Raw genomic sequence first — 23,080 nt, forward strand, 5'->3', positions numbered from 1 at the left:
ACGCAACGCACAGTTAAGGAGCGGCAATACTTATACTTCCCATTGTGTTGTGTTCCGATGTTACAGGGAACGCAACGCCCATGGTTAGCCTAGCCTCTCACTGATAACTGATCAAGTAAATATGTTTTTTGCAGGACTAGACACTTGTATAAGTCAAGGGAATGGAGGGTCAATAGTTCACGACTGAAGCTGTAAACCATTTGAAAAACTGCTGTCATTCAGCTAAGGCTATAAAAACTTGTAAACGCAGATTGTTAGCTTAAAGAGGATCTTTCATCAATTAAAATTTAATGAAATAACACTCCTACCTAATAGTGCGGCATCCACTGATATTCCCCCTTTTTTTTTTTTTTTTAAATCGACCCCCGATTGAGACAGACTTTTGTATGGGGCGTTGCTAAAGATTTTGCTGTGGCCGTGAGTGCTGTTCTCCCTGGCTGAGAGATGAGTGCTGCGATTGGCTGCCAATCTCGCAGCCAATCGCAGCGCTCGTCTCTCAGCCAGGGAGAACAGCACTCACGGCCACAGCAAAATCTTTAGCAACGCCCCATACAAAAGTCTGTCTCAATTACATATGAGGCGGCAGAAGAAACGGGCTATTATTGAATTCGGGGGTCGATTTAAAAAAAAAAGGGGGAACATCAGTGGATGCCGCTCTATTAGGTAGGAGTGTTATTTCATTAAATTTAAATTGATGAAAGGTCCTCTTTAAACTTTAAACATGACTATGGGATTCTACTAGGAAAATCATGTTTTAAAATAAACGCCCCTTCCTGGATCCTCCCACTGCCCTATCTTCAGCAGAAGATCAGCACACAAAGGAGAAGGCAGCAGCTTCTGGCCAACTACCTCTCTGCTATAAGAGCTTAGAAGAACTTGGTGGAACAGCTGTATGTAGCCTTTCTTTCCTTCAAGGAATGTATAAAATACATTTGCATATTAAATACAGAGGAGTTGGGAAGTCGAAAGTACCAAAAACTGAGGAATTGGAGTTGGAGCATATTTATCTACCGACTCCACAGCCCTGGTTCCGAAAACAGCTGAGGGAGCGTTCTCGGCTATTTTCGGGAAGTCCCATAGAAGTGAATGGGGAGCGTACCGCGCATTCATGGCAACTTCTCCATTCACTCCTAGTCGACTGCCATACATAGAGGGTGGCTGCCCTTGCGCAGTGGGCTCTCCTTTACTTTCAGGTGCCCGTTCTTGAGCTAGGAGTAGATTCCAGAGGTGGGACCCATACCTATCCGGCATATCCTAGCGAGCCTGTGATTGATTGTTCAATGATATAATGCACTGAAATACTTCTATATTGCAGTGTGTATTCATTTTACCATTGTCCTATTACACCTTGTCATTGGCAGCCCTGGGAGTTTTCCCATCTGATCACGGGGAGACTGATCGGGGGACAGAAGGATCCCTATACATGCCCAACCACTTTAGCATCATGGCTGCTATTGACTGGGCAAGTGAGGTGTTAGACAACCCCTGCGTGCTTCTACTATACATGTACAGCAGTTGTTCCCAATAGTTAGGTATAAGTATGTAGAAAAAACGTAATGCTTGTCATTTGTAACCCTTACCGTCACTCCTACAGAATGGTCTTTATCTGAGGCCTTGTTTTAATTTGGAGGAAAACGGATTACTTAGAATTGTGTCCTTGCAATATAGCACGGTCCCAAAATAAGCCTGGAGCTCGCCTATAATGTAAGTTCTAAAACTGTCCCTACTCATAGAAATGTCAGCTGAACCCCCTAATCTCTGCAGGATCGGTCAGTGATCTCATGTGTATGGGGGTTTCTCTCAACTCTGCCATGTTAGGCAAGAGGTATCAGGCATATTGGAATTCAGCAAACCCAATCCTTTATTCCCACTGTGATAAATGTGCATAGTTGGGGCCATCACCAATCAAAGAATGGGGGTCCCAGAGTCTCCTGTATGAATGGAGTGGTGACATGCATTTGTGACACCAATCCATATACCTCTGTAGGAATGACCGCAGATAGCATGCATGTACACCACTGCTCCATTACAGGATACCCGGGGATCCCTGATGTGATTGGGAAGGGGGGTGGGGGTACAAGTGGTCAGACCCCAGCGATCATCCACTTATCACTTATCCATAGGTTAGGTGCTCATGATGTTGATGGGGAAACCCCTTAAGGCTGAACTATCCACACGTGATGTACATGGGAGCTGAGCTCTGTAATGAGATTGCATTTATATATTCATGTTCCCTTTTCCTTCTATTATGTCATCAGGGTGTTCTTGTATCGAGGGGGAAGACTATATTAATGGCTGACGCAGATGGAGCTACGAAGTTTGCAGATCTAGAACACGTGGAAGCTGGACTGGACAGCCTGAAACCCTGGCCCGTAAGTCATCCCTTTTCTGCACAATTCACGTTTAGGAAGCGGCCTGTGCCAGGATCTTGACTTTCACGTGTGGCACACCGGGTTACTGGGATCTCCATTTGACTGCATTTATAGAAAATGTATGTTAGGCCTCATTCACACGACAGTGTTTTTTCACTGTCAGGGGGAAGGGGACAGTGCCTAAGATGTGTAATTTTGTTAAAAAATTTTGCCAAACCTCTGGCATAAAAATCTGTCGCAGTGAGCCAACCAATAGTTGTTACAGAGTGTCAGTCCCTGCACCACATTTATCATCCAGCCTGAGCCCCTGTGATAAATGTGATGCCGGTCTAAGCTTACGCCATCTGTAGGGTTAGTAAATCTTGGCCAGTGTGAGCAAAAAATGGAGACACAAAAAAAAAATTCAGAAAAATGCCAAATTGGTGTGTGAACACTGTAAAGGTTTAGTCTGGTAGACAAAACTTGAAAACGTGGTACAAAGTAAATATTCTCAATATTGGGTCATATATTAAGACGCCGGTCTTATTAACCCCTATATCTGGCGGTGGATCTGGCTGTTGTGTAGAGGCGCTGGCCTCTACACAACTTCGGCGCTTCCTTGCTGTCTTACATTTAGACCATTTTCTACGCCTAAAACAGGTGTAGAAAATGATAAATGAGACGGGCCTCCTGCCCCCCGCCCACAGGCGCCCACTTTTTTTTTAGACCTGGTGTGAGCAGGGAAAAGTAGCAGATTGCAGCGCAAATAACCTTTGCACCACAATCTTTGCCAGAAATACACCTAATATAGGCGTATTTCTGGATAATAAATGACCCCCGTAATCTTTACAGAAGATTCCCACATTATTACTCACCACTACTGGCCAACCATATGATGATCATAGCCCGCTGCCCAGGGTCAGCTTACTGGTCGAGCATGTCCAAATCCAGCACTAGGCATTACAGGGGACTGTATCTCAGATCTAATGTAAGGGGCTCAGCAGTGAGGACAATATGAGATGCAGGGGAGGAGAACAGCCCGGAATGGAGGGCAGAAATAGATGATGGGAACTGTAGTCTGCGACCCATGTGGGCTGCTGGGGAATGCACACTCTTACTGCACTGAGAAGCACATAGGGACCAACAATGTGATAAAAAGGTACTTCTAGATGCTCAGTGTGCAGTAATAGTGTACTGTTATGGGTAATGACCCTGCAGAACTGAACACAAAAATACCACTCTAGTCAGTTGGATTTCCACCAGTCCCAAATATTTTTGTGGAGCAGACATACAGATCCGTATGTCTGTTCCACAAAAGGATAGAATATGTCCGGCAAAATGCAGACCAACACATTAAAGTCAATGGATCTGCTAAAAAAAAAAATTCAGCAGGCACATGAACCACATGCGTATTTTGTGGATCTGCGGTTTGCGGACCACAAAACGGACACAGTAGTGTGCATGAGGCCTTCATCAAAGGCTAGCATTTTGCTTCTGGTATACACAATGACCCATGTTTTGCTAGTGTGAGTGCACCTAGATTTTGGTGTAAAATGGACCAAAATGTGGTGCAGTTTGGCACATCTAGGTTCAGAGAAATTGTGCTCGCCTAGTCCAATGAGGGGCGTGGCTTACTGGAAAGGGGGTTGGCTTCAAAGGAAAGGGGTGTGGTCTAATATTCAACTTCTTGTGGCAAAATTGCACCACAACTGTGGCGTAAAATTTGTATTTCTAATAAAGCCGATCATTGGTTGGGGTAAAGTCAGATGAAAGTGTCTGTCCCTCCATCACACTTATCACAGGGGCTCAGGCTCGATGATGAATCTGAAGGTCTAGACAGCCAGTCTAAGCTTCCGCCATCCACAGGCTTAGTAAACTGCTCCATAGCTTTTGTTTCTGTAACGTTGTTTCCGTTCCATCAGGACAACCTGGCGATATCCTGTGGATCCCGAGCTCACCTGGAGAAGGAGTCCATAGCAAAGGTAAATATTAGTTTTCTGGTCATCGATTAATCAGGTCTAAGTTAAAGGGCTTGTCCACTAGTCCAATTCTGTACACTGTTGTGTTCTGACACAGGCAGCTCTAAATACCCCTCTTACCACTGAACTGTATTTCAAGACCCCCTGAATCGGCTGTATGTAACCTGTGGGGCGCGGCGATGTCCCTGTCCATAGGACTCAAGATTCGGACCACCTCCCAGGCTGGCTGCCCTCCTGCACAGGCAATTAACAATGCCTGGCCGCCAAGTTAGGGGTCTGTGCTATGTACAGGGACACTGCCGCTGCCCACTGTTTATGCAGCCAATCCAGGGGCATTATGGGGCCTTGAAATTCAGCACAGGGGTAAGCAGTGGGGTACTTATAGTTACCTGGGAAAGAACGCAACTGTTTAGGGAAGTTTAGATATTTGACTAGGACGTAGTGTGACCCCCTTTAATATCTCTACCTCTCCCAGGCATTCGTAGCAATCCTTGTTTGCTGGCATCTAAAGCTAGGGACAAAAGGGATATTCTTGCTGATGACCTCTCCTCCGGGGAATGAGCGTTCGTATGAGCCCAGTATTCGGCTGGTGTAAAGGGACGTTTAATTGCCTAAGGCTACTTTCACACTAGCGTTCGGGTTTCCGTTCGTGAGCTCCGTTTGAAGGAGCTCACGAGCGGACCCGAACGCAGCCGTCCAGCCCTGATGCAGTCTGAATGGAGGCGGATCCGCTCAGACTGCATCAGTCTGGCGGCGTTCAGCCTCCGCTCCGCTCGCCTCCGCACGGACAGGCGGACAGCTGAACGCTGCTTGCAGCGTTCGGGTGTCCGCCTGGCCGTTCGGAGGCGTGCGGATCCGTGCGGATCCGTCCAGACTTTCAATGTAAGTCAATGGGGACGGATCCGTTTGAAGATGCCACAATGTGGCTCAATCTTCAAGCGGATCCGTCCCCCATTGACTTTACATTGAAAGTCTGGACGGATCCGTCCCAGGCTATTTTCACACTTAGCTTTTTTTTGCTAATATAATGCAGACGGATCCGTTCTGAACGGAGCCTCCGTCTGCATTATTATGAGCGGATCCGTTCAGAACGGATCCGCCCGAACGCTAGTGTGAAAGTAGCCTTACCTGTACAATTGAGCATTATCTTCTGTGCACATTTACAGATGTTGCTTCATGATAAATTGTCATCAAGTCTCATTACTTATTACTTTCATCCTGAATTTTAGATTTTATTTTTTTGTTTTGTTATAACCCTGCTCATTAACTAGTTCTCCTCCAGCCGCAGTACTTCAACATCTGCATGAAAATGCTCAGCTGCACGCAGCAGGTGTTTATACTTTAGTGTACATTGTTTTTGAATTGGAAGATCTCTGCTTGCTGTCATTGAATGTAAATATTATGACTTGCCTTTCGACAGTGAAAACCTACCCAGAGAGAGGCAGTGTGTCACCAAAACTTGTATCTGCCAGTTAAAACCAGATAGTGACGCACATCATTTTTTTAATCTAATCGTTTCTATTCTGATTACAGATATTTTTATTCTGTTTTCTGAACATGATTATGGGGGCGGCCATCTTGCCTGACCTGTTTTTAGCAGCATTTAAAAGCATTGAGAAAATTGCTTTGCTGCAGCCTCATGGTCCGTAGACATAATGGCCAGGAGGACCCCATTGACTTCTATGGGAGAGTTTTCTAGGCATGTTCTGTGACCTGTGCAGAGGTCATTGTACGGGGAAAGAATAGATAAGATTTGATAATCGCCTATTGTGAATGGTGGATCCTGTCTGATCTATACACAGAGGTGATATCATTACAAGCAGGGTTAGAATGACAGATAGGCAGATAACTGCATTAAAGTCATCTGTACAGACCAAGAACTGGCACCAATTATAAGCTTAGGGGCGGATTGGCCATAGACCTTACAGGGAAATTTCCCGGTGGGCTGACGCCCAGGGGGCCGCCTGGGCCCTCCTCACAGCCGGCCAGTGGAAGCTTTGGGGGATGTATTTTATGTTGCTGGTGGCAGTATTTTGTCATGGACTGGTATTTGTCTCCGTTGGGGTGGTATAATGTGCCATAAAATTGTATTGCTTTCCCTCCCTTCCATCAATTTGGATCAGACTACATATAGGGCCACTTTTAGTAATTTATTTATTTTTTCCGTGGCACTTTAAGTTCCCAGTCCGCCCCTGCTTAGGGGTCAGTGTGAAATCTACAGGATTTTAGGAGTTTTGTTTAAAGATGAATACAGACATGGAAAAAATAAATAAAAATGACATAAAAAATTCTTTAAAAAAATGTTAAAGATAATGTGATTTAAACAATAGGTCGTTTTCTGATGACACATTCCCCTTTAAAACAATTGCTGCCCCCCTCAAAGTGTGCCAAGAGATTTCATCTTGAATAAAAAAAAAAAATGATCCCACCGGTAGTAAGCCTTTATATTCTAGCCATGAGAAGTCAAGGACTTCTCTCACAAGGACTCGGAGCAGGGATAGTTGTGTGATTGGGACGACTCCCCGGGAAGTCAGTGGCTGCCATATAGGCAGTCGACCACAGCGCACACTGGGGTCGGTGTAGTAGGGAGCCAATTTGTCATGATGTCTTACACGTGGCAGTGTGAGAGTTAATCTCATCCCCATTTATTTTCCAGCGTTCCCTGTTCAGAACCATTCTCATGTATGGGTTCCACACCCTCGTCTGGTTCTTGTGTGTTCGGGGGGTTAAAGACACCCAGTGTGGGTTCAAGCTGTTTACAAGAGAAGCCGCTGCTCGCACATTCACAGCTCTCCATGTCGATCGCTGGTAAGTGCTCCCCTTTTCTACTTTATTGTATACGTCTTTCTTCCTCTCCTTCCAGTTCACTCTTGTTGACGCACCTAACCGTTCTACTAGGGAATGACTGTCTGCCTAATACGGCCCTAACGTGTGACCCAAATCTCATGAACCCTTTAACGACCTATGATGGTTATTTTCATCGGTTTAAAGGGGCATTCCAGTTGTGGAAAGTTATCCCTTAGGGTTCTATCACACTAGAGTTCCGTCCTAGGGGCTCAATACTGGAAAAGAACTGATCAGGATTATCCCCATGCGTTCTGAATGGAGAGCAATCCGTTCAGGATGCCTTCAGTTCAGTCTTTCTGACTTTTCAGGACGGAGATAATACCGCAGCATGCTACGGTTTTATCTCCGGCCCAAAAAAACGGAACACTTGCCTGGATCCGGCATTTTTTTTTCCATAGGAATGTATTGGTGCCGGATCCGGCATTCAGATTGCCACATTGACGGATCCGGTATTGCGGGCTACGCATGCGCAGACCTTTTAAAAATGTGAAAAATAAATAAATACCGGATCCGGGTGTGAAACTAGTCCTGAGAATGAAGCAGCGGCAGCTCTGATTCAGTAGTGCAGACCATACACAGTGTTTCTCTGCACAGTGACACCCGGGCCACCCTCTCTGCCAACAAAACTTGTAAAAGAAAATGGTTCCCTGCACAGTCAGGTGGCCAGACGTTCTGCCGTGCACTGAAGGATGGTGGGGGTCCCAGAGTTCAGACCCCACTAGTCATAAAGTCATGTCATCCCTTTACAAGATGGAAATGCCTCTTATAATGAAGGGTCTGTAGCTGAAGCTTTATGGATTTATTTTTATCTTTACTAGCAAATTGTTAGCATTCCCCGTCCTCGGGATTAGCTCGTGTGAGGATTCTCTAAATATTAAGAACAGTTCTGTCTCCAGCCGCTGACTTGCAGTCTTTTAACTAAACACTGGTGTAGTCGGACATCCTGCGCTGTGCTCTGTACTCGTGTGCAGCCTGTCTCAGTGGATGTAGTGCAGAGTACAGTTTACCATCTAATATGGATGAAGGGGTGGGTTCACTTCTGGACTCTGTTCTAAAGTTTACATGTAGAAGCAATTTTGTAAAGCATGACTTATTTCGTACTGATCATGGGTTACGGTGCTAGAGTCTAGAGCTACATTCACAATTTGCTTCAGAGCTAAAATCTCCCACAATTTTCATTCTGGCTCAGTGAGCATTAGGCTAGGGCAATTCTTGACGCAGAAAAGTCACGCTACATTTTTTGTAATGATAGTCAATGGTGTGGCACTGTGACGAGTTGGATTTCCGTGCGACTGTTGTCGCACGTTGCTTTTACTCTTCTGAATGCTGCACGTTGCAGTGCGACGCCATTTACTATCATTATAAAAAAAAATGTTGCACAGCACGTTGCAGTGTAGTCGTTCCCTTTTTGTCACACGACTTATTGTCGCGCTACACAACGCTGAGTAGCTCTAGCCTTAGAGCTTCACACGCGTTCCCCTTCATACCCTGGTCCCTGCCATTACCTTTCTGACTTCTTTTGCTTTGAGTCCTTAATAAAATATATTGGGTAAGCAACCCCTTTAGCCACTGATTCCCAACATCCATATTTTTGTACAGGAAGGCTAATTTTATTCTGTCAGAAAATCTGAAAATGCGTTTACCAAACCAATTAGTCCTCGTTCACACATCAGTGAATTATGGACGCGTGCTGTCCATAGTCTCCACGGACTGCCCACATATTTTTTGACTTTAATGTACAAATTCACACACTAGTGGTTTTCCATGGACCTTGGGTCGGTGGTGACACAATGGAAGCCTGCTCCATTCACATTATAGTCTATAGATCCGCAAAGACCACAGACACAACACAAATGGCATCTGTGTTTGGTCCGTGGTTTTCACGGATCATTGCTAGGAGATGTTCTGGAAACCAATTTTCAGCTTAGCAGCGTCCTTGGAATATGGATGACACACAGAGAGCACAAAATGGGCACGGACAAAATGGGCAGTCTCTGCAGACTAACCAATCGGAGTGCTTCATTAAGAAAAATGCCGGTTTCAGGCTGTGATCTCCACGCTTCAGATCATAGCCTGAAATCAGGCATGACTGCCACCGTGCCCCAGTGCCTCTGATAAATGTAAGTGCCCCCTAACATGCTGCCATGTCCTCTCTGCCGGCTGTGATGGCAGCGGCTCAAGAAACAGCCGCTGCCATCAGCAGAGTGTCTGCTGTAACTTACAGATAACACTCTGCTGCTACGGCCAAAATTGGTGCTGGCACCGATCTCGGCCGTTTAACCCCATAGATGCCGCGGTCAGCAGCCACCTGCAGCATCCATAGGGTTGAGAGGGAGCTCCTTCTCTCTTGCATTGGGCCACCGCTGCTGTGATGGCAGCGGCCCGATTGTTGCCATGGCAACCGGACGCCTTACAAAGGCACCCAGGTTGCCATGTACCTAAGGCTGATCAGCCTTAGTGTAAGTATAGCACTGACTATACAGTGCATTACAATAGATGACTATTGCAATGCACTGTATAGCCATCAGGCCCACTGGATCTTCAAGATCCAGATGGGTCTTCATAAATAATTTTTATTTAATTTTTATATATTTTTTTTTTTTAATATTTTCTCATATCCGTTCATTTATGTCATTACAAAAATGAAATAAAATAAAAAGCTACACATAATTGGCATCGCCGCCTCCTTAACGACCTGATCTATCAAAGTATCATATTACTAATCCCGCGCGGTGAATGCCGTAGAAAAGAAATTACGGAATTGCTGTTTTTGTCACCTCACGTCCATAACATTTTTTATAACAAGTGATCAAAAAGACGTATGTACCCCAAAATGATACCAATAAAAACCACAGCCCATCACTCAAAAAAACAAGCCCCCTAACAGCTACGTTGGTGAAAAAATAAAGTTATGGACTATATGCAAAATATCATTTATTTTTAAAACACAAGTGATTTTATTGCTGAAAAAGTAGTAAAACATAAACTACATAAATTTGGTATCGCCATAAACGTATCCACCCACGGAATAAAATAATCATATAATTACCCATAAAACCCCATAAAAAAAATAAAAAACACTGACAGAATTGTCATTTTTGTCCACTTCACCTTCACAAAAATTGTCTAAAAAGTGTTAAAAAAGATATAGATAGAGATATATGTCTATATCTATCTCTATATCTATATCCCAAAATGATACCAATAAAAACGACAGCCCGTCCCACAAAAAAGTCTCCACACAGCTACATTGGTGAAAAAATACAAATGTTATGGGCCCTAAACTAATTTCAGCAAATTACATGTTAGAAAATCTCAATGCCGCTTTTACCCTTCTGAATGCTGCTGTGTCCCGAAACAGAGCTTTATGACCACGTATGAGGTGTGGACGTATTCGGAGAAAAAAATGAATTTTTTCCTGTTACCCCTTGTGAAAATGAAAAATTTGGGCCTAAAGCATTTTTATATTGGAAATTAAAGTAAATTTTTCATTTTCACAGGCATGTGCGTCTAAGTTCTAAGAAATGCTTGTTGGGTCAAAGCATTCACTTCATCAATAGATTTATTCCTTGAGGGGGGTAGTTTGCAAAATGGGGTCACTTTTGGGGGTTTTCTTTCTAGGGGTACCTTCAATATGGCACTCCTTTCCCCCTGCTCCCTGCCGTGTGCCCATAATGCAGTTTACGACCAGCAGTTTCTGTAAATTTCAGAATTGGGGTAATAAATATTGAGGTTTCTTTGGCTGTTAACCCTTGCTGTGCTACAGGAAAATTGGATTTAAATGGACAATCTCCCCCCCCAAAATAAATTTCCCCTCAATTTTGCTTTAATTTTTGTGGAACACCTAAAGGGTTAAACAAGTTTGTAAAATCAGTTTTGAATAACTTGAGGGGTGTCATTTATAGGTGGTTCCTATTAAGTTAGCCCAACAAAGTGACTTCATAACTGAAATGGTCCTTAAAGTAGGTTTTGGAACTTTTCTTAGAAGTTTAGAAGCACATTTTTAACTTCTAGCTTCCTAAAAAAAAAAAAAAAAAGACATTTGCAAAATGATGCCAACATACAGTAGACATATGGGGAATGTAAAGTGATAACTATTTTATGAAGTATCATTAGCACCCCTACAGTAGAAACTTCCAAAAAGTGACTCCATTTTGGAAACTATGGGACTTCAACTTTGGGGGGTTTGATCCCCTCTGCAATGCATTACAATACATCTGTATTGTAATGCATTGCCTGTTAGTGAATGAGTGTAATACACTAACAGGTTTCCTAGGAGACCGGGCCTGGATCTACTCGGCCCCCATAAAAGGCAGGTCCCGATGCCGTGCAAGGCATCGGGCTGCCCTCTCACCCATCGGGTCCCCGCCACAGCAGCGCGGGGACCTGATGCGCTCCCTCACCTGCTGCAACATGCTGCCTGATACAGCAGGGGGCCCAGCTATCAGGGACTGCCGGGCCCCTGCAGTGATCGGGCGTGCACCGCTCCGCTGCCCGCCCGATCACCATGACGTAATAGTACGTCAAAATGCGACAAGTCAGGCTACTTTCACACCTGCGTTCAGGTGTCCGCTCGTGAGCTCCGTTTGAAGGGGCTCACAAGCGGCCCTGAACGCAGCCGTCTGGCCCTAATGCATTCCCAGTGGAGGCGGATCCACTGAGAATGCATCCGTCTGCCAGCGCTCAGCCTCCGCTCCGCTCAGTGAGCGGACACCTGAACGCTGCAAGCAGCGTTCGGGTGTCCGCCTGGCCGTGCGGAGGCGAGCGGATCCGTTCCGACTTATAATGGAAGTCAATGGGGACGGATCCGCTTGAAGATGACACCATATGGCTCAATCTTCAAGCGGATCTGTCCCCCATTGACTTTCAATGTAAAGTCTGAACGGATCCGCTCAGGCTACTTTCACACTTAGAAAAATTTTCTAAGTTATAATGCAGACGGATCCGTTCTGAACGGAGCCACCGTCTGCATTAATATGAGCGGATCCGTTCAGAACGGATCCGCTCGAACGCTAGTATGAAGGTAGCCTCACCTGCCACCATGACGCACTATTACGTCATGTGTCAGGAAGGGGTCAATTAGTTTTTATGTTTTTTTCTGGACTGCGCTTTTACATCCTTTTTCTTTTCCCATCGTATATGTTAAACGCAGGGCAAAAACAGACTGTCAACCCAGCCTAGCAATTTGACAGTTTTATTTTTTACTGTGGGCAAATATTGGCTAGGTTGCTTTATGACAGAAGAATCCCATGGTAATAAACTGAACACATAGGAGAAAATAATCATTGAGCGGTCTGTTTAACCCGTTAGTGACTAGTCTGTTTTGGTCCTTAATAAGGATGAGCGAATTGATGCTAACGATTTATCTCATCAGGAAAAGTTATTCACCTTTTTTTGAAGGGCTTTCTCACAATTTTTATAATTTTATAGATTTTTTTTGAACAGAATATAAATCACACAGTCTGCAAGAATTATAGCAGTCCAATAGGAATAGACCTCTGTAAATATCATTGTACAATCTATACTAATAAAAGCCCTATGTACGTGCGCGTCCGTGCGTGTGTGCCGATCTTGTTAAGTGCACAACCCAATCAGCACACACTCCACACACAGCAGGGACCGCCCAAAGCACCGCGCCGCTGGCCAATAAAAACACGGCGCATCATATGCAGCCCAGACAGCCCACAGCAGCGCGGCTGTCCAATCAAAGTCGCCGCCCGGACCGCCCACAATTGCGCCAGCCAATAAACACACGGCGCACCACACGCTGTACGGACCGCCCACAGCATGGAACCGTCCAATCACACCATCCCCACAATGTACGTGTGTGTCCATGCCGATTTATTAAGTGCGCAGCGCACAAACCAATCAACACACACGCAGCGCACAAACCAATAATTGTGCGGATCTGATCGGGTGCTGCAAGGGTCTGGCCCCCCCCTCCCTCCCCAGTATTAAAAGCATTGGTGGCCAGTGTGGCGCACCCCCCCTGCCCAGTATTAAATACATTGGTGGCCAGTGCGGCACCCCCCTCCCTCCCCAGTATTAAATTCATTGGTGGCCAGTGCGGCACCCCCCTCCCTCCCTCGTATTAAAAGCATTGGTGGCGAGTGCGGACCCCCCCCCCCCACCCCCTCCCTCCCTCCCCAGTAATAAAAGCATTGGTGGCCAGTGCGGCCCCCCTTCCCAGTATTAAATTCATTGGTGGCTAGTGTGGCCTCCCCCCCTTCATCATTGGTGGCAGCGGAGAGTTCCGATCGGAGTCCCAGTTTAATCGCTGGGGCTCCGATAGGTTACCATGGCATCCAGGACACTATTGCAGTCCTGGCTGCCATGGTTACTTAGCAATTTTAGAAGCATTATACTTACCTGCGCTGTCTGTGGCCGGCTATAAGCAATGCGCCGCACAGACCTTTCACTTACCAGTAGGAGGAGCGCCAGCCGGCCACAGACCCCCCCCCCCCCCCCCAATAACACAGTGCCATCCACAGATCTCCCCCATAACGCAGTGCCATCCACAGATCCCCCCCATAACACAGTGCCATCCACAGATCCCCCCCCATAACACAGTGCCATCCACAGATCCCTCCCCATAACACAGTGCCATCCACAGATCCCCCCCCCCATAACACAGTGCCATCCACAGATCCCCCCCCCCATAACACAGTGCCATCCACAGATCGCCCCCCCATAACAGTGCCATCCACAGATCGCCCCCCCATAACAGTGCCATCCACAGATCGCCCCCCCATAACAGTGCCATCCAAAGATCGCCCCCCCCATAACAGTGCCATCCACAGATCGCCCCCCCCATAACACAGTGCCATCCACAGATCGCCCCCCCATAACACAGTGCCATCCACAGATCGCCCCCCCATAACACAGTGCCATCCACAGATCGCCCCCCCATAACACAGTGCCATCCACAGATCGCCCCCCCATAACACAGTGCCCATCCACAGATCGCCCCCCCATAACACAGTGCCATCCACAGATCGCCCCCCCATAACACAGTGCCATCCACAGATCGCCCCCCCATAACACAGTGCCATCCACAGATCGCCCCCCCATAACACAGTGCCATCCACAGATCGCCCCCCCATAACACAGTGCCATCCACAGATCGCCCCCCCTCCATAACACAGTGCCATCCACAGATCGCCCCCCCATAACACAGTGCCATCCACAGATCGCCCCCCCATAACAGTGCCATCCACAGATCGCCCCCCCATAACACAGTGCCATCCACAGATCGCCCCCCCATAACACAGTGCCATCCACAGATCGCCCCCCCATAACACAGTGCCATCCACAGATCGCCCCCCCATAACACAGTGCCATCCACAGATCGCCCCCCCATAACACAGTGCCATCCACAGATCGCCCCCCCATAACACAGTGCCATCCACCAGATCGCCCCCCCATAACACAGTGCCATCCACAGATCGCCCCCCCATAACACAGTGCCATCCACAGATCGCCCCCCCATAACACAGTGCCATCCACAGATCGCCCCCCCATAACACAGTGCCATCCACAGATCGCCCCCCCCATAACACAGTGCCATCCACAGATCGCCCCCCCATTAACACAGTGCCATCCCAGATCCGCCCCCCCCATAACACAGTGCCATCCACAGATCGCCCCCCCCATAACACAGTGCCATCCACAAGATCGCCCCCCCATAACACAGTGCCATCCACAGATCGCCCCCCCCCATAACACAGTGCCATCCACAGATCGCCCCCACCATAACACAGTGCCATCCACAGATCGCCCCCCCATAACACAGTGCCATCCACAGATCGCCCCCCCATAACACAGTGCCATCCACAGATCGCCCCCCCCATAACACAGTGCCATCCACAGATCGCCCCCCCATAACACAGTGCCTCCACAGATCGCCCCCCCATAACACAGTGCCATCCACAGATCGCCCCCCCATAACACAGTTGCCATCCACAGACGCCCCCCCCCATAACACAGTGCCATCCACAGATCGCCCCCCCATAACACAGTGCCATCCACAGATCGCCCCCCATAACACAGTGCCATCCACAGATCGCCCCCACCATAACACGTAGTGCCATCCACAGATCGCCCCCCCCCATAACACAGTGCCCATCCACAGATCGCCCCCCATAACACAGTTGCCATCCACAGATCGCCCCCCCCATAACACAGTGCCATCCACAGATCGCCCCCCCCCATAACACAGTGCCATCCACAGATCGCCCCCCCCCATAAACAGTGCCATCCACAGATCGCCCCCCCATAACACAGTGCCATCCACAGATCGCCCCCCCAAACACAGTGCCATCCACAGATCGCCCCCCCCATAACACAGTGCCATCCACAGATCGCCCCCCCATAACAGTGTGCCATCCACAGATAGCCCCCCCCATAACAGTGTGCCATCCACAGATAGCCCCCCCCCCATAACAGTGTGCCATCCACAGATAGCCCCCCCCCCATAACAGTGGTGCCATCCACAGATAGCCCCCCCCCATAACAGTGTGCCATCCACAGATAGCCCGCCCCCCCCATAACAGTGTGCCATCCACAGATAGCCCGCCCCCCCCATAACAGTGTGCCATCCACAGATAGCCCCCCCCCCATAACAGTGTGCCATCCACAGATAGCCCCCCCCCCATAACAGTGTGCCATCCACAGATAGCCCCCCCCCCCATAACAGTGTGCCATCCACAGATAGCCCCCCCCCCATAACAGTGTGCCATCCACAGATCGCCCCCCCCCCCATAACAGTGTGCCATCCACAGATCGCCCCCCCATAACACAGTGCCATCCACAGATCGCCCCCCCCATAACACAGTGCCATCCACAGATAGCCCGCCCCCCCATAACAGTGTGCCATCCACAGATAGCCCCCCCCCCATAACAGTGTGCCATCCACAGATAGCCCCCCCCCCATAACAGTGTGCCATCCACAGATAGCCCCCCCCCCCATAACAGTGTGCCATCCACAGATAGCCCCCCCCCCATAACAGTGTGCCATCCACAGATCGCCCCCCCATAACACAGTGCCATCCACAGATCGCCCCCCCATAACACAGTGCCATCCACAGATCGCCCCCCCATAACACAGTGCCATCCACAGATCGCCCCCCCATAACACAGTGCCATCCACAGATCGCCCCCCCCATAACACAGTGCCATCCACAGATCGCCCCCCCATAACACAGTGCCATCCACAGATCGCCCCCCCCATAACACAGTGCCATCCACAGATCGCCCCCCCATAACACAGTGCCATCCACAGATCGCCCCCCCATAACACAGTGCCATCCACAGATCGCCCCCCCATAACACAGTGCCATCCACAGATCGCCCCCCCCCCATAACAGTGTGCCATCCACAGATGACGCACCCCCCATAAGTGTGCCATCCACAGATAGCCGCCTACAAGATAGCCGCCCCCCCCCATAAGTGTCAATACACAGATAGCCCATCCCAGATAGCCGCCCCCCCCCGATAAGTGTGCCATCAAAGATAGCCCCCCCCCCCCCTAAGGTGCATCCACAGATAGCCCCCACCCCCCCATAAAGTTTGCCATCCAAAGATAGCCGCCCCCCCCACCCCATAAGGTGCCATCCACAGATAGCCGCCCCCCCCCATAAGTGTGCATTAAAAACGGGCAATGTCTATTAGAACATAAGTGTGAAAATGAAACCATAGTGTCTCTTCAGTCTATAAAGCTATTATAGTCTACAGAGTGCCCTGTTGGAAAACATTTTTAATAATTTTGCCGTCGGTGCCTCCGGCTGAAGAGCTATTGAATTCTCCAGGGATCCGAGCTTAGAGGTCCGGTCACGAAGGTGTTGCGGCGGGTTTACAGTAGAGGGCGATCAGACATTTAGCTGCCGTTAGTATATGAAGGAAAATATAAGGTATATGTCGAGATAAGGCCTTTGGCAGAGGGGCTTAAATATAGGCTTAAAGAGGGTTAGGTTGGGGACATTCATGGATCCCATTATGGTCTCACAATAGTGGAGTATTCTGTGGAATTGAACTTTTAGAGTATACAGTAGTGAGAATTTAGCCTGCAGTTCTTCAAATGTCAGAATCCTATCAGAAAAAGGATCTTTCAGGTCGACAAGGCTGTACAGCACCACAGCTGTCCACTGTCTAACCATTCCCGCCTCAGAGCTTTCCTGAAGATGAGTGAAGCCAAAACTGTTGCATTTTTTTTTGCACTTTTTGTACACATTCCTGTAAGTACGAAGAATAAAATAAATATCTGGAGATGCTGCCTTTACCTGTTTGACTACTAATCGGTGGACTGCTGCGGATCTGCGGTTGTAGTTTGGCTGTTGCATGCCGGAAACATTGAAAAGGCCCGTGGGTGCTGCTCTTCACAACGTTTTCTTTGCTGTTTGGATCCAGAGAGAGTGCACTGGGGATTATTATACATCTGAAATGGAAGAATCCCAAGGACCGGGTAAGACCAAAGAGACTGTTAACATGAATGTGTACTTATATACTGAAGAGGACATTCACAGATTGATCAATGATAAGAGTGATGTGTCTTTTTCTTTAAGCACACCATCAATCGATCTGTTGAAAAGGAAATATGAACAGGAGTCTAAAAGGCTCATCACGATTGAACTACACCTCAATACATTGAGAGAATACTATAAAACACAAAGGATCCCACGAGGTTTGAGGTCCCACCTACGCCCTAATTTATTTCCTAATAATGAGGAATTTTGTAAGAAGTTTGAATTGGTGAACAATACTAGTTTGAATTGATGTTATTGAACATTGAGTATTTACACAAAGAAGTGGAAATAATTTTAAAAAAACTGATATCTTTAGACACTCAAATACAAGGTCTACTTGGGGCGGATGATTTTGCCTTGAACCCGGACAACCCTTTTAAGGAAAACATTATGGCGAAAGCACGTACTATGCAGTTTACGACGTATGGAGAATAAAAGGAAGATCTGGAGACTCCTTAAGGCCAAAGTCATTAGGCCCCTCCAGCGATTTTTGTCTGAGTGCCCTATGTGCACTATCCATACCCCGCACACCCTAATATTGTGGTGGCAACCTCAATTGTCTAGATCTTCCACGTGAGTCGCGTAATTGGAGGGTATCCGAAGATGTTTGCTTTCGGAGCGTGCGAATCACTGTGCGTGAATCACGCATTATGGTCTTCTAGCTGGTGTACGGGGTGGCCCACATTTTGAACCATCCTGTCTCACCGCCGCCAGTTCCTCTTTAAAGGCGTCCTTTACTTCCGAAATTAGGGCCCGAAAGTCCTGTTTGGTAGGTAGTTGTTGGATATGGGACCAGCAATTGGGAGGAGGTTTAGCGGGAGAGCGTGGACCATCAGAATCTGAAGATGAGGATGATCCTCGCCTATCTGAGGTATGCCGCTCTCTCTACGTTAACCCCATAAGGACAGTCAGTTTTTGTATTTTTAGTTTTTTCCTCCCTGCCATTCCAAGAACTTAAATTTTCCGTTGGGCTGGTGACGAGTTGTATTTTTGTTTGCACTATTTAGTTGGCCATGTCTTTTGTTAGAAAATGGGGGTGGTGAAATTGAAAGAAAAAACGCAAATCTGCCATGTTTTTTGTTTTGAGGGTGTTGACTATGCGCTAAAAACAACATCTTAGCCGTATTCTGCGGGTCAGCACCAATTCTGTTTGTTTACTGACTGTGACATATCGGGCTTCACATCACTATGCTAGGTGGAGACTTTGCCTAGCAGTGAGCACGGTGACGTCACCGCAATAAATAGGTGGTCTATAGTGCTGCCCTAGGCTGTTTTGTAAGCGCTGTAGACTGCACATCTGTTCCGGTGATGTCACCTGACACACGGCTAGGCGAAGTCTCCACCTAGTATAGTGATGTGAAGCCGGTGATGTCACCAGCAGCAAACAAACAGACCTTCTGCTGCGAGATGCAGCGCAAGGCAAGGGGGAGCATCGGAACAAGGAAATTCTCAGATGCTCCACGCATATATAGTAAAAGAATAGCTTCTTTCTGGCTCCGGCCTGAACCAGAGAACCCCTTTTAGGTGTTATTTTTACATTATTATTATTATTATTATTATTATTATTACCTTTTTATTCAATGGCACTGTACATATGAAAAGGGGTGTACATGCATAAAACTACAAAAAGCATGAACGACATAAGTTACAAACTAGTACAGAAGGCGAGAGAACCTGCCCGTGAGGGCTTACAATCTACAACCTTCCATTGTATAGAGTCCCAGACTGTACATGAATTTCTCCAGGATTTAGCTTGGTGTTTTGATTAATAGACCGCAGGGTGCACCGACCTTCTCATCTATGTAATTAACCTTCCTCCTTATAAGAAGATGATTCTGAGCAGATAAACCACTTGATTTGTAAATGGCCTCTGCACAGAGCAGTAATGACATCTGCAGTAGCACCGATCAATATTCTGTATCTCCTGTTTGCAGGGCGTTTGATGTGGAACTACTATATATAGCCCAATGCTTAAAGATCCCAGTTGCAGAAATTGCAGTAAATTGGACAGAGATTGAAGGTAAGATGTAGGTTGTATTATGCTGTACTGAATGCATGGCAAAAGTCTAAAGGCTCTTTTACCCTGGCCGGTCATTGAGTGGAGGTGAAAGCTGCATTTCCATACGGTAGCGATTGCTCATCCACATACAGATTCATTGTCTGCCGACAGCAGAGCCCCGTTTACACTGCAATGTACTGCTGACAGACAATGATTTTATGTAGAGGCCTTAAAGGACCTTAAAGAACACTGCATGATAACAGACTAATAGGAACATGATTACAGACATCGGACACATCACCAGCCAAAACTGGGTTCTTGATAAGATATCCCCTTTATGTAATCAAAACACAAATGTTGGTATCTTCAACAATCTAATGTTTTTGGGACTCCCAAATACTGCCAAAGGTTGTGAGGGGATTTAATTAGAAGGATTTTTAGTAGGTTTCTGCCATACAGCTTTACCCAGATTTATTATGTTATGATTATGGTCATTTTAACACCTTCCAGGGTCCAGTCTATACGTCAAATAGCCACGAGTAGTATACAAACCAAGTAGTATATTTACACTTGGGAACTGCTGCTGGACTGCTCTTATTGACGATTGTGGCTCCATCTTGAATCAAACTCGTTTTAAATCCAGCCAAATTATCAGATATTCTGGATTATTGGACAGTCATAGAAAGTATATCCTGTTTAAAGCTGTTGTCTTATGAAGACAGGCCCTATTCTACCCGATTAGTGCATGTGGACATCATAGAGGGGGAAATCACCTACTTGGGAGATCTGCTTTTATTCAGACATCATAGAGATCACCCACTTGGGAGAGCTGTTCTCATATGGACATCATAGGGGAGAGATCACCCACTTGGGAGAGCTGTTCTCATATGGACATCATAGGGGAGGGATCACCCACTTGGGAGAGCTGTTCTCATATGGACATCATAGGGGAGGGATCACCCACTTGGGAGAGCTGTTCTCATATGGACATCATAGGGGAGGGATCACCCACTTGGGAGAGCTGTTCTCATATGGACATCATAGGGGAGGGATCACCCACTTGGGAGAGCTGTTCTCATATGGACATCATAGGGGAGGGATCACCCACTTGGGAGAGCTGTTCTCATATGGACATCATAGGGGAGGGATCACCCACTTGGGAGAGCTGTTCTCATATGGACATCATAAGGGAGGGATCACCCACTTGGGAGAGCTGTTCTCATATGGACATCATAGGGGAGGGATCACCCACTTGGGAGAGCTGTTCTCATATGGACATCATAGGGGAGGGATCACCCACTTGGGAGAGCTGTTCTCATATGGACATCATAGGGGAGGGATCACCCACTTGGGAGAGCTGTTCTCATATGGACATCATAGGGGAGGGATCACCCACTTGGGAGAGCTGTTCTCATATGGACATCATAGGGGAGGGATCACCCACTTGGGAGAGCTGTTCTCATATGGACATCATAGGGGAGGGATCACCCACTTGGGAGAGCTGTTCTCATATGGACATCATAGGGGAGGGATCACCCACTTGGGAGAGCTGTTCTCATATGGACATCATAGGGGAGGGATCACCCACTTGGGAGAGCTGTTCTCATATGGACATCATAGGGGAGGGATCACCCACTTGGGAGAGCTGCTCTGATAGACTTGAGCCCTTCCATGTATTACATTAACAAACATTTATTGGAAAGGTTACCATGTTGGACGACATGCTGCCGGAATATCTAGCTCCTAGAACTGTTTTTTTCATTAATCCACAATTTTGGAAACCTGCAGAAGCTAAACATATTTCTACCTCATCATTGTAGAGTTTTCAGATATAGCAGTTGAGGTGCTGCTCTTGCTGCGCAGCCAAAAATAAGATCCACTTAACTACTGATTTCCATGGTTTTAATGACTTTACTTACTGCTGTGTGTGTGTGTGTGTGTGTGTGTGTGTGTGTGTGTGTATATATTTAAACGTCATTAGTCTATTAAACTCTTTTTGATAGGTAAATTATGAGGTGAATATTTTTGGATGCTCCATAATATTTCTTATTTTATATACAGGATCTAAACTGGTGCCTTTCTGGAGTTGGTTGCAGATGGGACGAGACCTTCTTTTTATACGGCTGCGCTATCTCACTGGTGCCTGGAAATTGGATACAACTAGAAAGTTGGATTAAGATTCTATATTGATCTAAGGAAACATGGAGTCCGGAAGCAGCAGTCCTTGTTGGATGATCTTGGCGTGGGAGGTCCAGTGTTAATATGGGTCTACATTTTACGGTGTATTGAAACAACTCTGTGTTTCATCATCTCTGGTGGTAGTGTTGTCCGATGGCAGGACTTTATTACAGCAGGGGTCAAATCTATGTGAATAGGTGCATCCTACTGTTCAGTGACCAGTCCGTTCTCTACAAACAGCAAAAGAGACAGCAAATGTCTAGAAATGGTTGGCTTTCTTCTTTTTTTTTTTTTTTTTTTTTTTTTTTTTTTTTTTTTTAACACATAATTGAAACTGTATAATATGTATATTGGCATAAATACATATTAAAAATGTTCCTTTTTACATAAATGTCTCGTCCGTTGGTCACTTTGATCTTTAAACGTGTTGCAAAAAATGTTTTGTCACAATGAATTATGTTGTGCCATGTAAAAGGATGTTTATGTGCAAGCAAAGGATCTTCATTGCTAAGCTAAAGGGCTTGTCTCATGAAGTCAACCCCTGTCCATATGCCCTGTTTGGACATATCAAGGTCATGGAAGCTTGGAGAGCTGTCCTGTAAGAAGGTTCCATACTGGCGGATTTGAGATGTTCATGCATTGCATTTGAATTTCTTCCATGTAATACCATGGTTGTCCGGCCAGAGAAGACTTCCTGTGTGCTGACAAATAAATCATGGACACAGCGCAAAGAATTGTGGGTATACATATGCAAATTGATCACAACACTACCCAATTATATGGTTTCTCCAGGGGTTGTCACTTTGAAATAACCCCACTGTAACTCGAAGCCTGGTCTGGCTTCTCTAAACTTCAGTGATGGACTATTAATGACAGAGCAAGCCAGGTCCTGTGCAAGGGCCACTGGAGAAGAATTGTAGTATTACATAGCAGCCATTCAAATTAATCTTGCAGAGCAGCTCTATGTTCAGGCTTGGAGAGTGGGCTCCCCCCCCCCAGTAGCATATCTATACAGGCACCGCAGACTCAGTTGTGACCAGGCCCAGAGGGGAGCACAGACCCCTTCACCACATGAAGTACTTGATTGATCCCCTTTCTGATTTTACTTTGATGTCTGGCATCCAAAGTATCATAAATCTGAGACAGTGGAGTGGAAGAGACAGGGGAAGAAGATTGATGCTGGACATCCTCCACTGTCAGAAGATT

At 46.8% G+C, this 23,080-nt stretch overlaps 1 protein-coding gene across 1 annotated transcript in view; it reads left to right on the plus strand.

Moving 5' to 3' along the window:
* The window catches only part of ALG5 (ALG5 dolichyl-phosphate beta-glucosyltransferase), a 36,323-nt gene extending 14,148 nt beyond the window's left edge, over positions 1-22,175 (plus strand). The window contains exons 6-10 of the mRNA XM_044285282.1: positions 2,259-2,372; positions 4,274-4,333; positions 6,987-7,138; positions 19,632-19,717; positions 21,758-22,175. Of these exons, the coding sequence (XP_044141217.1) occupies positions 2,259-2,372; positions 4,274-4,333; positions 6,987-7,138; positions 19,632-19,717; positions 21,758-21,873 (528 nt within the window). The 3' untranslated portion in view covers positions 21,874-22,175. The remainder of the gene's footprint in view (positions 1-2,258; positions 2,373-4,273; positions 4,334-6,986; positions 7,139-19,631; positions 19,718-21,757) is intronic.
* Positions 22,176-23,080: the final 905 nt, after the last annotated feature.

Source organism: Bufo gargarizans, chromosome 3 (genome assembly GCF_014858855.1).
Source record: "Bufo gargarizans isolate SCDJY-AF-19 chromosome 3, ASM1485885v1, whole genome shotgun sequence".
Classification (NCBI taxonomy): Eukaryota; Metazoa; Chordata; class Amphibia; order Anura; family Bufonidae; genus Bufo; species Bufo gargarizans.